Raw genomic sequence first — 17,329 nt, forward strand, 5'->3', positions numbered from 1 at the left:
TTTTTATGTAGTCTCTCATCATGCCTAGATCCTTTAGCATTTAATAAAGTGACAATTTTGGCTGAAGTTTTCCCAAAATTTCTAAAATTCCCAGGGTTATTCTTTGGCATAACGTCGCTGATGCTGGATTACAGATGATTTGTGACTGAAAATTTTCCCACATACACCACATTCATAGGGTTTCTCTCCTGTATGAGTTATCTGATGTCGTTTAAGGTTCCTTTTTTGGATGAAGGTTTTTCCACATTGACTGCATTCATATGGCTTCTCTTTACTATGAATTTTTTGATGTTGAGTAAGAGATGAACGGTCAAAGAAGGCTTTCCTGCATTGATCACATTCATAGGGCTTTTCCCCAGTATGAATTCTCTGATGTCGATTAAGATGTGAACGGTCAAAGAAGGCTTTCCCACATTCATCACATTCATAAGGTTTTTCTCCAGTATGAATTCTTTCATGTATAGTAAGGGATGAACAGTCAAAGAAAGCTTTCCCACATTCATTACATTCATAGGGTCTTTCTCCTGTGTGTGTAATTTGATGTCTCCGAAGGCTACTTATATGTCTGAAGGTTTTCCCACATATATTACATTCAGAGCCTCTGTCCTTATTGGAATTTTTGGAGGCATTTACTGAAAATTTCTTGAAATTTTTCTCTTGGGAAAGAGAATTTTCCAACATCTTCTCTTCTGAGTTTTCCAATCTAACCTCAGGTACTGTAATTTCTCTTGTGGATTTTTCTGTTAATATCTCTGTTGATTTCATTTCTTTTGAAATGTTCTGCTTTGGAACTGACTTATAGGTCTTAGGCTTTTTCTCCCAGCCTGAAACTAAAGGAAAAGATATAAATTAATATAATAATAATAAGTATAATAAAGAACATAAATTAATTTATTTTGTGCTGTTTATAATAATCTGATAGAATATGAATATTGATTCTAAAAATGTCTACAGAGTCACTGGGCAAGCATCAATAGGATTGAAATTAAGGAATTGGGATAATGCAAAGAGCTAAGAATTAAGGAAAGGGGAAAATAATCAGCAAGGTAAACAAAAAATATTATTGAGCTTATTTAGAAACAGAGTTAACATTTCAGCATCCTTAAAAGTGGGGGAACTTGATGAATAAGAATAACAAGGAATACATAAGGATGAGGATGTGATTTGGAACATATGGAGAGATAAGGGGTATGCAGTTTAAAATGAGAGGAAGCAGAAGCAATATGGTTAAGGAAAAACGCATTTCTCATGTCCACCAATACAGGGTGAGAAAAAAATATCCCTGATTGGGTCTATCGCAAAACAATCTCAGCAGGCTTCAATGTCACCAAGAGTTCTCACTAAACACCTAAGCTATTATTTCCCTAAAATCACTGGCTATCTCTTACTCACCCAAAGAGGTATTTCTTGGGACTTCTCTCCCTTCAGTTCCTTGCACATCAAGCATCCAAGGTTCTTGTCCTTGCTCCAATTGAAAGATCACATCAGGTTTGGAAATAGGGAGTCCTGTTTATAGAGAAGGGAATGAGACTTAGCAGTTTGTCCTGGAGACACAGAATTTTCACAGAAGTCAATTCCAGCCCTTTTTCTGCAAAGAGAAGGGAAATATATTTATCTAATGTGAAAATTACTATATAATCTAGTACATTTTTACTTTATATATGAGTAAACAAATGCTAAAACAAAGTAATTTAAGTGCAAGAACTGACTGGGATGAATCCATTTTCTTCTAACTCCTCCCTTTTTCTACCATAACTTGCTACCACCCTACTGAGTTAGGACAGGATAGCAAAGCCAGGAGTTGAATGATTTTCTGAAGGAGGCTCAAGGCTTATTTCCAGAACCTCTGGGAATGGAGAATAGTAAAGGAACAAAATGGGACAAGAGGATGGAATAAGAAATGAAACCACTTATTTTCAACCCAATCCATCATGGATCTTTCAAAAATGATTAGAAATCTCTGACCTGAATCACAAAGTAAAACTCAGATGAGCAAATGAAAAGCCGCACAAGTCTTAGCAATTTCCTCTGAGACACTCATATCCCTTGAACTGTCATGATGGTGGCCCCTCCCTATATTTCTGAAATTTAGGATGAAGTTATCCTTACCCAATGACATAAGGTTTCTATAGTTCTCCAACATCACTTCTCTGTACAATTCCCTTTGTGCAGGGTTCAGTTGCCCCCACTCTTCCTGGGTGAAGTTCACAGCCACATCCTTGAATGTAACTGATTCCTGAAACAAATACATTCTTGTTCATCCATGGACTCCTCACTCCTGGGGAAAAGGAGTTGATAAAAAGCACTTAAAAGAGTTAGATGGGATAGAAAGAAAGTAGGTCAAATAATGTTTAAGGATTTCCGTCCTGTGTACTGTGAATAAGAAATAAGGCTGAAAGCATTTTGTCTCCAAGTCAACTGAGAGAAGCCACACTGAGGGAAGGCAACAGAGGAGGAAACATTCCTTACATAATTTTTCATGCACCAAGATGGGGGGCAGTTTCTTAGGGATGAAGAACTGGGGAATCTTGTTCCTAGATGGATAAACTGAGCAGAGAAGCTTCATAATGAGGGAAGAAAAAGGAAGCCATTCTAGAAATTGTAACTACGTTTTAGGAAAGATCAATTTACCTGGGATCTGGTTGTCAGGAACACAGGAGCCATTTCTTCTTCTGTATTCCCCTCTTGGAGATAGATAAAGTCAAGAGAATGCAGGGCTAGGGGAAGAAAGAGGACATGAGGGATCTGATCTTGTAATTCCCAGGATCAACAGGCTAAACCACTATAAATAACTGTTTGGTGTGATTTTCCTATCTTTTTCACATCACACAGAAGATAGATTTGAATGAGCCCAGACAGAGTTGTCCTGCCCTTTCCTTGGGTAAGACACAAGAAAGGATCAAGAAGATTATGGTTTGCCAATTCTTGTTCCCAGGCTTGTAGAATATTACAAGGAACAGGGGGTGGTTTCTGACACAAGAAACATGCCTTAAATTGAATGAGCTATTATTAACTGGCTACGTGATTTGAAACTTAGACAGCAACATCTCAGTACCGATAACTTCCTTTAATTCAAGGAGAGTAATTCTCATTCCCTTTCCTGTTTCACACACTTGATATAAAGAATCAAGAGTTTGATTTCCAAAGTGGCCACACAGACATCAAGATAAAAGAGTAAATTGGATAGTTGTGCCAGTAATTATCTATGTGACCAAAGGCAAATCCTTTAGCTTATTTGTTATCTATGAAATGAGACTAAAAAAGCTACAGGAACGATTACAGAAACTACTTGCCCAAATCTGTTTCATTATTTTTACTAATAGCTCATATATCAAAGAAACAGTGAATCTCAGAATTGGAAAAGATACTCAGAGGTGATCCAATTCAGTTTGTACTTGACCAAAAATATCTTAAAAGCATACCTGACACGCAATCACTCAACTTGTGAGAACTTCTAGTAAGGAAGAACCTGTTCTCTCTTAAAGCAACCTATTCTATTTCTGGATAGTTTCAATCATTGGAATTTTATCTTTCCTTACTAATCTGCTTCTTTATAACTCCCACCCTACAGTTCCTTGGCTTCTCCAAACCGAATGAGTCTAATCCTTTTCCACTAAGAGTTTTCCACATCTCCTCTTAAAACAGTTCCTCCAATTATTCCTTGTATGGCATGTTCTCTAGACCTTTGTGGATACAATAAGCAAATATATGAATAGCTGAAATCCCTCTTCCTTTCCATCATGTTTTTTGGTCTCTACCTTTTCTAGTGATTTTTAAATTTTTTTATTATGAACTTAAACACAAAGATTCTAACACAAAAAAAGCCAAAAAATACTTCGTATGAAACCATAAATTCTTATGTAGGTTTTAAAAATCATATATTATGATTGTGTGGTAAGAAACAATGAATATGAATAACAGAGAGAAAATCATTTCCTTCCACTGTTGGGCCACAAGTGCCAGTTTCACTTTCCTCCAACCTCACCACTTTCCATCCCCAAATAACTCCTCTCCTTTTCACCAGCTTCCTTTTCAGTCTGTTTTCTAAAGAGATTCCCAATCCTGAACCTGAAAGACAGGCTCTGAAAGCAGAAACCTAACACCAAAGTCATACTGGATGGCAAGTCTTCTGGACTGCCAGATTCTACATTGCTGAGGGCCACCTATCTGGTTTGGATGTCTCTTGACTTCTTCCCTAGACTACCTCACCATTAGTTTATATGCTATCTCCAAGGTCCTAAATTCCTCTCTACATTTGTATAGATAAATATGGAGATGTTTAACAGAAATGTACATGTTTAACTTATATTGGATTGCTTGCTGTCCTGGGGAAGGGGGAAACAAAACAGGAAGAAAAATTTGGTACACAAAGTCTTACAAAAATGAATGTATGAAATTATATGTGTTTTAGGAAAAATAAAATACTACTAAGGGGGAAAAAAGAGTCCTTGTATGTTATGGTGAATGTTCAATTTAGCAAGTGTAAGGGTCCAAAGAGGAAACACAGACAGTGCAATCAGGAAGTACTAAGACCTCGAAGCCTGAGATCCCTGGATGTGATTTTCTGTCCCATGAGGAAGGTCTGAGGAAATGAATAAGGTGTTTAGCCTAGAAAAGAGGAAATTTAGGAAGGATGTGACAGCTGTCCTCAAATATTTGAAGGATTTGCATGGAAGAGAGATTAGATGTATTCTACTTGCCTTCAGAGGATAGAACCAGAAGATTACAGTAAAGCAGGACTGCCTTGTGAGTGAAAACTCTGGTGGCATTGAGATGTGAATCAATGGGAGGTGTCTCCTTCTCTGATTAGCTGTGCGTGTGACCTCATACACCCTATATAAGCTGTGGGGACCAGGAAGTAGGTGGAGTTTCTTACTAGCAGTTTACTAGGAGATAGTCAGGAGCTCACTAAGAGTGAGCAGGTCAGAAGGGTAGGATGTGTACATGTGGAATAAAAGATCTTAAGCTTGCATGTGACTGTCCTTGTACATAAAACCACCGCTGATGAAGTGGTGGCCAGAGAGCTCTAAAGACCTCTGATTGAGGTAAGACTGGTATAAGCACTGTACTAGACAGAGATTCTTCAGAGGACCTGGGAATTAGGAGTGACTGGTAATAGTGGTTCTTGAGTGGGAAACCACCAACAAGAAAGAACAAAAAGTTGCTCCTGTGGTTGAAAGGGAAGAAAAAAAGCTGACAATGATGAAGATAGATACTGGAAGCCCTCGTTGTGTTCAGACTTGTATCAAGTGAAAAATCAACATTTGAAGCTTTGTTTGCTTCAATGTACGAATGTCAAGCTTTATATCCAGGCCTGAGTTTGAAGATTCAGATATCATGTTGAGGAAGAATATGATACGGAAGCACATAAACCAGGACAAAGGATTAGTCTGATATTTTATCTCTAACAAGGATTATCTTTTAACTATAGAATATACAACTGCATATGAAACCACAAATCTTCATTATATATAGCTTGGAATTTTTTTTCTCTATATTTACTTAAAAAAAAAAAAGCTTTTATTAATGTCTTTTGTTTTGTATATCAGTATAGTTTCCCTCAATATCCTTTCCCTTTCACTCCTAAAAAGCTTCCTTGTATAACAAATTTTTAAAAAGGAAGAAAAATTAATGCAATATAGCAAAAAATCTGAAAACACATGAAATACTTGTGGATCTTTTATCTCTGCAAACAGAAATCTCTTCTCCATTTTGGCTCTAGGATGAGATAGTCTGTATTCTGGAAAAATCACTTTGGCAACTGTAAGAAGAGATTAGAGAGAGGAAAATCCTGAGGGAGGGAGCCACATTAGTAGAAAGTTATTGCTAAAGTTGAAGCAAGAGATAATAAGGGCTAAACTAGGGTAGGGGCCCTCTGAATGGAAAAAAGGGAAAAGATGAAAGTGATGTGGGAGAAGGAATCATATGAACTGGCAAATGAATGGATGGGAAGAGTGAACTTTCAAAGTTAACATCAAGGTTACAAATCTCACTAGAAAGATACCTGATGTTATTTAGGGCCCAGCTTTTTAAACTGTGGTTTGTGACCTCATGTGGGGTCTTGTAACTGAACATTAATGAGTTGCAAATTATGATTTATTATCAATAAATGTTTGATTTGTATAGCTATTTTTTAATACTTAGTTACTTAGGGTTACAAGTTTTAGAAGCCCTGCTTGAAATAGGGAAGTTCTTTTTTTTTTTTTTTTTTGCTGAGGCAAGTGGGGTTAAGTGACTTGCCCAGGGTCATCCAGCCAGGAAGTATTAAGTGTCTGAGGCCACATTTGAACTCAGGACCTCTTGACTTCAGGGCTGGGGCTCTATCCATCTAGCTGCACTGAAATAGTTCTAAGAAGGGATGGGTTGGGGCAAAATGTACCTAGTTCAATGTTAGCCATATTGATTTTGAGGTGCCTATGAAATATCCAGTTGGAAATTTCGCACAGGCAAATGAAAATGTGTAATTGAAACTCAGGAGAGATAGGTCTAGATATATAGATTTAGGAGTCATATATATTTAGAAATTATCATTAAACTCCTACAAGTTCACTAGGTCACTGAGTGAGAGTGTGAAAAAAATTTTAAAAGGTTCAAGACACTTTGGAGAATACCCAATTAAGGGGCATGATATTGATGAGGAACCAGCAAAGATAACTGAGGAAGCCAGGTGGGTAGAAGAAAAATTAACAAAGAACAAAGAATTTCACAAAAGAACACAGAGAACAGTACCAAATATACCATAAAGGTTAAGTAGGATGAAAACTTAGAACAGATCATCAGTTTGATCAATTAAGAGATTATTGGCAATTTTAGAGTAATTTCCATCAAAATTAGAAGATAAATTGTAAAGGGTCAAGAAGTGAGTGAAAGGACAGAAAATAAAGGTAAGAGTAGTGTGTGACTGTACAAAAGAGTGTGCTAAGATCTAGTGAGATTTTTTTGGAGGGAAGGGAGGGTCTGGAATATGTTTTAGGCAACAGGGAAGGAGTTAATAAATAAAGACAGCCTAAAGACTGGAAAGAGATTACATATTTCATCTACCAGAGAAGACAGGAGATGACAGAATCAAGAATATATGTATAGTTTGGGGGAAGCGATGAGTTCAGTTTCAGACATGATAAGCTTAAGATGCTTCTAGAATATCTAGATAGAAAATTTCCAAGTCAAATGGAAATGTCTAACTGGAGTTAAGACGTTTTAATAAGCAGAGTCATCGTTCATGATAGATTAAAACAAAGAAGAGAATGTGAGATGACGTATTTTGAGATGTAGAGAAGCAGAGAAGGCATACATAAAGAACCAACCACATGTGGTTTGTTTGTTTGTTTTTTAGTATAACATGAGGAGAAATCTTCAGTTGAGAGGGTGAGAGAGAATGGAGTATTATTTATTTTCACATCAATCACCAAAAATAGAGAATGGTCATCAGGCTCAACAAATAGAGCAAAATGCTCTATCATGTCCTACATATGTTCTCTTGGAAGACAACAAATCTTTCTTGTACTCATTGTACTCTTGTACTCATCATATTAAATTGATAAATAGTTGATTTGCTAATCCTCAGCAGAGTACCACCTAACACCACTGCTATCTTCTTTTTCTCACCATTACTGGATGACTTCCCAAATGAAGGTACCTACAGATCTTATCATCATTCTTGGAAGCAAATGTTACTTTTTTTCAAATATGGCCCAATTCTTCCCTCTTCAGGGACAGCTTTGTGCTTCATGTAGCCCCAATTACTTAATGGTATTCTCCTTGGCACTTCTTTCTTTGTTGTCTACTAGATTTCTTTATTCTTCAACTTCTAGGTGAAATTTTCCTATTTTTTCACTTTCTTTTTTCCCATTTCTTCATTGAGAGTATTTCTTCTACTCTTTTGAGAAACATTTTCTTCAATCTGATAACTTGCAACATTAGAAACCAGTTTCTCTTACCCTTCCACATTAAAAAAAGGATTCATATGCACAAAAAACATTTATAGGAACTCATTTCATAAGTCAGAAATTGAAAACTAAAGTCTATTAGGGAATGACTAAATAAGATGTGGTATACGAAGGTCATGGGCATATCATGCTATAAGAAATGACAAAATGAATGGTTCCAGAAGAACCTAGGAAACTAGGAAGATCTCTATGAACTGATGCAGAATGAAGTAAGAACTTGAAGAACAATTTATACTTTTCACTTTCCCTTCTAGAAAGAAAATTTGGATTTTGTAGTTATATAGGTGTTATGCGGTATTGAGTACATCAAAATTCTGTCTTCCATACTTACATGAGGCAACTTCCTTTTGATTCTGTGTTATTGCACATAAAGAAACTGAAAGGATAAGAAAGAATAGGACATGATTTCTAAACGTTTGCTCCTTTTGGCAATTTGTTGAAGCCTACGTACCACTTCTTAGGAAATCAACTATTCTAAAATATAGGCAGCTAGGTAGTAAGTACAGTAAATACAGCACGGGCCCAAAGTCGGAAAGAATGAAGTTCAAATCCAGTCTTTGACATTCACTAGCTTTGTGACCATAGCCTCGTCATTTAATCTCTTTATCTCAGTTTCCTCCACTATAAAATGAGGACAATAATAGTATCTACCTCTCAAGAGTTGCTGTGAGGACTAAATGAGATAATAATTGTAAAGCACAGTGCCTGGCATATAGGAAGCACCAGATAAATGTTTAGTTACCATTATTATCAAAATATTTTTTTCAAAAATAAGTTCATGACTGGTGTTAAGTGGCGAACCAAGAGAATATTATACACAGCAGCAAGATCGTGTGATAACCAACTGTAATGAACTCAGCTCTTTTCAACAATGAGGTGATTCAGGGCAATTCCAACAGACATGATAGAAACTGTCATCTGCATCCAGAAAAAGAACTATGGAAACGATTAAATATGGATCAGAATATAGTATTTTAACCTTTTTTTCTTCTTATTGTTTGCTTTTTTTCCCCACTTTCTCATGTTTTCTAATAGGGGTCAGGAACAGTGGGAGAAAAATTTAAAACAAGGTTTTGGAAAGGTGAATGTTGAAAACATGTTTGCATGTATCTGGAAAAATAAAAAGCTACTAAACAAACAAAAAAATTAATAAGTATATGGTTGCCAAGCTAAGACCCCTAAGGTAGAGGATATGTGTTACTGCATCTCTTATCTTTAAAGCTTAAACGGGCAAAGAGGCAGTAACTAACTAGGATAAGTATTAAATAAATGTTTCTATCTCTTGCACTTGTCTTCAAATATTAAGTCAAAATTTCCACCAAGGTTTTTGCCCTTTTGTTTTATTCCAGTCATGCCTTGTTATACTCGAAAGCTGAGTTGCTTCTTTCAACTATTTTCTCTGATCATACTTGTGATCCATTAAAGGATCTTGGAGCAAATCATGTAATCTGCTGACTGAATCTAATCTTAACTTGTCCCTCACTCACTGCAGCACAGGAGTCCTTTTATCCTTATCGGATTCTCTACTACACTCTACATTGGCTACTCCAAATTTCTCATCAAATCATCCACATTTCCTGTCAACTCTCTCTCAGATAGGATCTCACCTCCTCCTACTTTCCTTATAAGAGGTGTACACTTTGAGTTCCTTCTATTTCTATGTTAAAACTCTTACACTTCCTCATTTGTATCTTTTTTTTTTTTTTTTGCTCCTCTCTAAAGAAAAAGCTAGTCTTCTCCTTGCCAAAGTTAATCCTTCCACCTGTGTTCTTGATACTCATTCCCTCTTGTATCCTCTGAGAACTTGCACCCACCCCTTATCATTTTTACTTTCATCTTCAATCTATTCTTGTTCACTAATTCTTTTCATGACCCTTATATGTCTGGGTCTCCCTTGCATCATTTAAAAGTCTTCATTTGACCTTGCTATTCTCTCAAGCTACTATCCTTTACTTCACGGCCAACCTTTTAGGAATGTTTTCCTCCACTGCCTCACTACCGCTAACTTCTCAATCTCTGGCAACCTTGCTTTCAGTTCTACCTATTGATTGAAAGGTCCTCTTTAGGGCTTCCAATGATCTCTTACTCTTAACTTACTCTTAAACTGCTAAATCCAATAGCCTTTTCTCATTTCTCATCCTGGGTAGTCTCTGAAATTTTTGCTGTTTCATTATCCCTTTCTAGATAATCTCTTTTAGATCATTATATACTTCAACAACAATACTATATGATGACCAATTCTGATGGACCTGGCCATCCTCAGCAATGAGATGAACCAAATCAGTTCCAATGGAGCAGTAATGAACTGAACCAGCTATGCCCAGCAAAAGAATTCTGGGAGATGACTAAAAACCATTACATTGAATTCCCAATCCCTATATTTTTGTCTACCTGCATTTTTTATTTCCTTCACAGGCTAATTGTACAATATTTCAGAGTTCGATTCTTTTTGTACAGCAAAATAACGATTTGGTCATGTATACTTATTGTGTATCTAATTTATATTTTAATATATTTAACATCTACTGGTCATCCTGCCATATGGGGGAGGGGGTGAGGGGAAGGAGGGGAAAAACTGGAACAAGAGGTTTGGCAATTGTCAATGCTGTAAAGTGACCCATACATATAACCTGTGAATAAAAGACTATTAAAAAAAATAAGTAAATAAATAGGAAAAAAAAAAAGATAATTTCTTTTTGTGATACTACTATTCATTCCTGATTCTCTTACTACTTGACTGACTACCACTTCTCAGTTTCCTTTGGTGGATCATCTTCCTCACTCTGGAGTCATACTAAGGATTCTATTCTGATTCCTCTTCTCTCCTTAAGCACTTCTGGTGATCTCAACAAGTTCCATGAATTAGATTATCATTTCTTTGTAGATAAGCTATCTACGAATCTCTCTCTTAGCCTAAAGTCTCTACTAAGCTTCCAGACTCCCATCTTCAACTGCTTAGATGACTTATCTATTTGAATGTCCCACAGGCATTTCAAAATCAACATGTCCAAAATGGAACTCATCTTCCCCCAAAGAAATCTACTATCCAAATTTCCCCATTTCTATTTTTAATTGTATTTAATTTTTTTCAATCAGTAAAAATCTCTCTCCTCCCACCCAAACAGAACAAAAGGAAGACAAACCCCATTACAAACATATATAGTCAAGCAAAACAAATTTCAGCATTGATCATGTCCAAAAAATATGTCTCCTTCACCTCTATCATGAAGCAGGTAGTGAATTTCATCATTAGTCTTCTGGAATTGTACTTATTTCTTATATTTATGAGAGTTTCTAGTTCTTTCAAAGTTCTCCCTTTTTTCCTTTCCCTTCTTACTCCCTACTGAGTGAAATATTTCTGTAACCAACTCTGTGTTCTTCCCTCTCTGTCCAATTCAAGTAAATGTGGGTCATGTCAATTGCTCTCTACTCTTTGTTTATACAGATGTCTCCTTGAGCATCCTGATTATATAATTTCCCCAGTCTTTCTTTCCCTTTAGCCTCCTCCCATTTAGTATATTCTTCCCTCCCCCCCCCCCCCTTTTCATTCTCTTTGTAAAACCATTAACATAACAGAACCACTTCAATTAGACTTAAGTTCTCTTTAGAACTCCTCAAGATGCCAGGGTTCAGAAAAATCTTAAGTATCATTTCTTCATATCAGAATAGAGACAGTTTATTCTTGTTTAGTCTTTTAACACTGTTTATTCCTGTTGTTTTTTTTTTTTTTTTTTGTGGCATATAATATTTGTAGATTGCCGCTCCTTAGAGTGTGGCTGCTAAATCATGTGTGATCCCAACTATGACTACTTGGTACCTCAATTCCTTCTTTCTGGATGCGTACAGGTTTGTTTTTCTTTTTTCTTTTGACCTAAGAGCTCTTAGTTTTGAAATTATGTTCCTCAGAATTTTAATTTTGAAGGTTTTTTTTTAGAAGACTGATAATTTTTTTAAATTTTCATTTTATCCTCTAGTTCCAAGAAATGGAGACAGTTAAATTTTTTTTTTCTTTAAGTACAATATCTATGCTTTTTTTCAGATCATGGTAGTCTAATGATTCTTAAATTTTTTTGGCCTTTGGACTTTATTATTTTTTTCTGGTCTCATGGAATCATTAGCTTCTATTTAATCCATTCGATTTTTGAGGGAGTTTATTGCATGGGCAAGGTTTTGAATCTCTTGTTAATTCTCTTTCCAATTATTTCTTCCATTACTCTCATTTAATTTCCAATATTTTTCTTTAGTGCTTTTATTTCACTGATAAAAACATTTTAGAACTTTTAAAATGTCTAGCTTCATCTCTTCATGTAATTAATTTGTGTCTGAGCTTTTTGGGGGTTTTTTGAGGCTTTGTTTATGGTTATCTTGGAATCATATTCTTCTCTAGGTTAGTGTCTTCAATACCCCTGTTCCCATGATAGTTTTTCAGGGTGAGACTTTTTTGTTCTTTTGTTTGCTCATTCTTCCAGCTTATTTTCTGACATGATGTTAGGACCAGGCTTTTGCTCTTCTGCGGGGGTGGTCTAGATGGTCTTCTTGGGACACTGAATTTTGTATTATCCCAAGGAGAGCTCAGGTTGAGGATCTATAAGATTTCAGGTGCTCCCAAGTCAGACCAATGTCTGACCCTGGACGATGTCTGGCATTGCCCTGCTGGTCTGAACTCTGCAAGTTTCTGACCTAAATCTGGGTCTACGTAACAAGAGACCCTGCTCTGTTCCTAGGTGAATGGGACTGGTTGGATGAAGTTTTCTCAGTTTATGAAATTAGACCTAAATCACAAGATTCCCATTCCCAGAGCCAGAAGATCAGGTCTTGGGCCCTGGATTACATGAAGTCACATGATCTCTAAAAGATCAGACCTAAGTGACAGGAAGTTACAGGAAGTGATATGACCCACAGGAAGCAGACAATATTGGTGATCCTTGGTCAAGGATGGTTACTTCCTTTTAGTCTATCCCATGAAAAATCTTGTGTCTTGCTATTTAAATCCTGACAAGGCCAAAGCTTCTCAGGTTTCATGAGTACAGCGTGGGAGCTGAGATGGCTCCCAAGTGTGTGGCTGGGCTTCTCCCTGCAGGGATTAAATAAATGCATTCTCTTTGTACCTTAAGATGTCTCTGATTAGTGCATTTGGGAGACAGGCACCTGTCCACACATAGGGTTGGAGTCATATTGCTGCTGTTTGCTTCTGAGCGGTCTCCTTTCCAACTAGGATCCTTGGTAACTTCTGAAAATTGCCACTCCTAGACAAGGTTTTGCCCTGGATCTCAATATGACCTTAACAACTCTTATTTCTATTCCTTGTCTTCATACTACTTCAGGTCCTCATTACCCCTTGTCTAGACTACTGCAATAGCCTTCACATTAGTTAATGCCTCCAGTCATCATATAGCCGCCAAACTGATATTTCTGAAACAGATTTCCCCACTACCGCCGGAGTCAACAACAAGGTTCCAGGATGGACTCAACCTCCACAGCGCTCTATTGAATGTATAAATATTAGTATGGGCTGAGAGTGGAAGAGATTAGAGAAACCAAGGTGATCTAAATTAGGCTTCTGAAAACTTTTCCCACTGGTAGCCCCTTTTTGACCCAGATTTTTTTATATGATGCCTCTTGAATCTGAGCCAAGCTGCTTCTGGCAGGCTTTATGCATTCCAAGTGCAAAGCATGTTGTGTACGCAGAACCAAGGCTCTAGGGAAGTTCCGCCAGACACACCTGAGATTCATTGTGGGTTTGATTTTGAATTAATTTTGGGTTATTAAGTTCAGACATCTTTTACTATTGCCAAATTTAAGCGTTTAAAACTAGACCCCTGAAAAGTTAAGGTGGTTTGCCCAGCCTCACACCGGTAGGTTGTATTAGAGAAGGGAACTGAACGCTGCTCTTCCTGCTTCCACAGCTCCCACGTTCTATCCACGATCCTGCCTCCGACAGTAAGGAAAATAGTTCAGAAGTGAGAGTACCTTCTAAAGAAGCAAAAACAAAACAAAACAAAACTTGGCAACGCTCGGGGCAGAGAAGCCTCTCTCCGCTTCAGTCCATCCTCCACAAGCGATCCTAAATCGCGAATTCGACCATGACACCCACCCCTACTCAAGGAACGCCAGTGGGTGCCCATCCCCCACAGGACCAACACCAAAAAGCCCGGGCCTTCAAAGCCTTTCACAGCCCGGTACCCGCACGCAGTCTTCACAACGAGCCACGCCGGCTCCTCCACAAACAAGGAACCCCAGCTTCTGGCTCTTCCGCGCCACGAACGCCCTCCCTCCTCGTCTGCCACGTTCTGGCTTCCTACAAGTCCGCATTAAACCCCCCCTTCCCTAGCCTCTCTCAATTCTAGCGCCAATTCTCGGTTCATCATTTAGGATTTACCCAGTTAGCTTCCAACAGCCGGGAGAATCCCGAATTTGTTCCTTTAGATTGCAAACTCCTCGAGGGCAAGGGCGTGTCTTTGGCCTCTCTCTGTATCGCCGGGGCTTAGCAACGAGAGGCGCTAAAGCAGCGTTTACTAACGAGAGAGAGGATGGGGCAAGGGGCGGTCAAGGCCCGAAGGCCGGAGGACGGCGACCCCGCGCCCCCGGATCCGGATCCGGTTCCCTCTGCGGCCGCGGGGCACGGGATGCTCCCGGTGTCGGTGGTCTCCCGGGGGGGGGGGGGGGGGGGCGGGGCTCGCAGAGGCTTCGCGGGCTTTCCCCGCCCCACGCCGCGCCTCAAGGCAGGCGCGCCCCATTGCCCTGCGGCCCCGCGTGACACAATCACCCCGAGACGTCCGCGAACGCAGAACGGACTTTACCTCCAGAACGAAGATTGTTCAGAGGCCAACCCTGACTGCACCTGCCGCGCCGCTTCCGTTTCGGGAGTCTTCGGCCGAAACGGATTCTGGGAAACTGGCTCTCTGAGGGATTCTGGGAAATGTGGTCCCAGCTGGAGCTCTCTCGGCGGAGGTGATATGTGGAGACTCGGAATTTACCACGGGATTGTTTTGTTGTGTGTATTTGTTATAAGAATAGGGTTTTATTTGAAGGAGGCAGTGTCCATTCTAAAAGAAGGTAAATCCAAAGATCTTGGAATACGATATTCCAAAATGCAAAAGTACCCAACAGGTTTGGAGAAGGTGATAGTAGGGATGCACAAATGGAAAAGGGCCAATGAAGCGTTTTAAAAATGCATAGACAACCACCTCATTTAAGCGGTAAATTCTGTGGTTCTTATGCTTTTTTTTTTATCTTAAATTTTTTTAATTAATTAATTAAAATTTTATTAATTTAATTTAATTTTATTAATTTAATTTTTAAAGTTTTGCTAATCATCCCTTTGATTTTTGGGGTTATTGATTTTCGATGTTTAGCTAGGGGCTTTTGTCCCGTTACTTTCCCAGGGTTTTTTATTTGCAGCGGTATACCTTATTCATTGATCCGGTCTTTCTTGAATTGATGAGTGTTTAGCGATATAAACTTTCCCTTTGGGGCAGCTAGGTGGCGCAGTGGATAGAGCACCAGCTCTGAAGTCAGGAGCTGCCTCGGTTCAAATGAGATCTCAGACGCTTAACAAGTTCTAGCTGTGTGGCCCTGAGCAAGTCTTTTAACCCCAATTGCCTCAGGGGAAAAACCAAACTTTCACTGTAATCCAAACTTCTTGCAAATTGTATGTTGAATAGGTGAGTTTTTCTGCAAGTCTTAATGAATAAAACATCTCCGGGTACACCACAGGCAGAAAACATAAATGTCCACAAACTTTATGTAAAACTGGTCATTCTGATGCTGAAAATATTATAAATAATCACTCAAAAGAAAAGCTTACTGATGCCGAGTGAAATGAGCAGAACCAGGAGATCATTGTATACCTCAACAACAATACTATATGATGACCAGTTCTGATGGACCTGGCCATCCTCAGCAACAAGATCAACTAAATCATTTCCAATGGAGCAGTAATGAACTGAACCAGCTATGCCCAGAAAAAGAACTCTGGGAGATGACTAAAAACCATTACATTGAATTCCCAATCCCTATATTTATGCCCACCTGCATTTTTGATTTCCTTCACAAGCTAATTGTACAATAATTCAGAGTCTGATTCTTTTTGTACAGCAAAATAATGTTTTGGTCATGTATACTTATTGTGTATCTAAGTTATATTTTAATATATTTAACATCTACTGGTCATCCTGCCATCTAGGGGAGGGGGTGGGGGGGTAAGAGGTGAAAAATTGGAACAAGAGGTTTGGCAATTGTTAATGCTGTAAAGTTACCCATGTATATATCCTGTAAATAAAAGGCTATTAAATTTAAAAAAAAAAAAAAAAAAAAAAAGGGGGAAATGGGCTTTTAGACTAGAGTGATATTGGAATATGTTATTCCATTTCCTTTCATGATTTCTAGTGGGTGCAGAATAATCTTGGGTCATTCAAACTTCCTTCCCTTTATATTTAGAGGTCTTTCCCCCTTCCACACCAAGCATTCATGGAATTCATTGCTTGTCATTGAAATTGTTAAATTTAACCATTATTATCCTTGAAATGAAACATCAAATAAAATGGGCATTCCATATACACAGAATAGAAAGAGGATTACCCATTACTCTGCATATCTATTACATACAGTTTGTGTTCCTTTTAAAATGCAGAATAAAATTTAGCATGCAAATTTCAAAGCTGATCTACTTTACTGTGGGGGCAACCTTCCTTTTGTTCTCTTAGAAGCAACTGTACTGGAATCAGGAAGATCTGAGTTCAAATTTAGCCCCAGACATTTACTAGCTATATAATCCTGACAAATCATTTATCTGTCATTGCCTGAGTTTCCTCAACTAGACATAAAATGCAAGTAATAACAGCACCTGTTTCCCAAGGTTGTTGTGAAAAACAAATCATATAATATTTGGAAACATAAAAATCACTTAGCACAGTGTTTGGCAAGTAGTTGACACTATGTAAAGGTTTATTCCTGTACATACCTCTTTCTGTGTATTTTTGAAAAATAAAAAGATTCAGTGACCCTCTTTTATTTTTAAAAAATATATACTTTATCCCTAATTTATCTTTCTCCAAACAGCTCATCCCCCAAATTAAAAAAAATAAAATAAAAACAAAATTGTTGTAATAAATACGCAGAATCAACACAAATTCCCATAATGAAAATGCTATCCATGTCATGACACAGAAATGATGGACTCTGAATACAGATAAAAGCATTTTTTTTCACTTTATTCTTTCTCACAAATTTTTCCCCCTTTGATCTATTTCTTCTTTCACAACTATGACTATCATGGAAATGTTTTATATGACAGAACATATATAAACTATATCAACTTGACTACCATTTTAGAAAGAGAGAAGGGGAGAGAGAAAGAAAGAAAAATTTGAAACTCAAAATAC

General features: G+C 37.8%; 1 protein-coding gene across 3 annotated transcripts; it reads right to left on the reverse strand.

The window, feature by feature from the left end:
- Positions 1-77: 77 nt before the first annotated feature.
- On the reverse strand, positions 78-14,826 carry LOC116421432 (zinc finger protein 2-like). 3 transcript variants are annotated; one of them, XM_031950976.1, is made up of 5 exons: positions 14,747-14,826; positions 2,632-2,717; positions 2,110-2,236; positions 1,393-1,506; positions 78-830 (listed from the first exon to the last, which is right to left on the reverse strand). In XM_031950976.1, exons 2-5 carry the CDS (start codon positions 2,662-2,664, stop codon positions 97-99), a joined length of 1,008 nt encoding a protein of 335 aa, XP_031806836.1. In that variant the 5' UTR covers positions 2,665-2,717; positions 14,747-14,826; the 3' UTR covers positions 78-96. The 3 variants fall into 3 exon arrangements, with proteins under 3 accessions (XP_031806836.1, XP_031806838.1, XP_031806837.1); XM_031950978.1 differs by having other exon boundaries at positions 2,110-2,278; XM_031950977.1 differs by having other exon boundaries at positions 14,326-14,817.
- Positions 14,827-17,329: the final 2,503 nt, after the last annotated feature.

This window comes from Sarcophilus harrisii, chromosome 2 (assembly GCF_902635505.1).
Source record: "Sarcophilus harrisii chromosome 2, mSarHar1.11, whole genome shotgun sequence".
NCBI classification, from domain to species: Eukaryota; Metazoa; Chordata; class Mammalia; order Dasyuromorphia; family Dasyuridae; genus Sarcophilus; species Sarcophilus harrisii.

Coding starts and splice junctions, on each gene's coding strand:
- LOC116421432 (XM_031950976.1), bottom strand. CDS start 2,664: ATGGCTCCTGTGTTCCTGACAACCAGATCCCAG. Junction 1,507..2,109: donor TAGAAACCTTATGTCATTGG/GTAAGGATAACT, acceptor CTCTATAAACAG/GACTCCCTATTTCCAAACCT. Junction 831..1,392: donor CCCAAGAAATACCTCTTTGG/GTGAGTAAGAGA, acceptor CTTTTCCTTTAG/TTTCAGGCTGGGAGAAAAAG.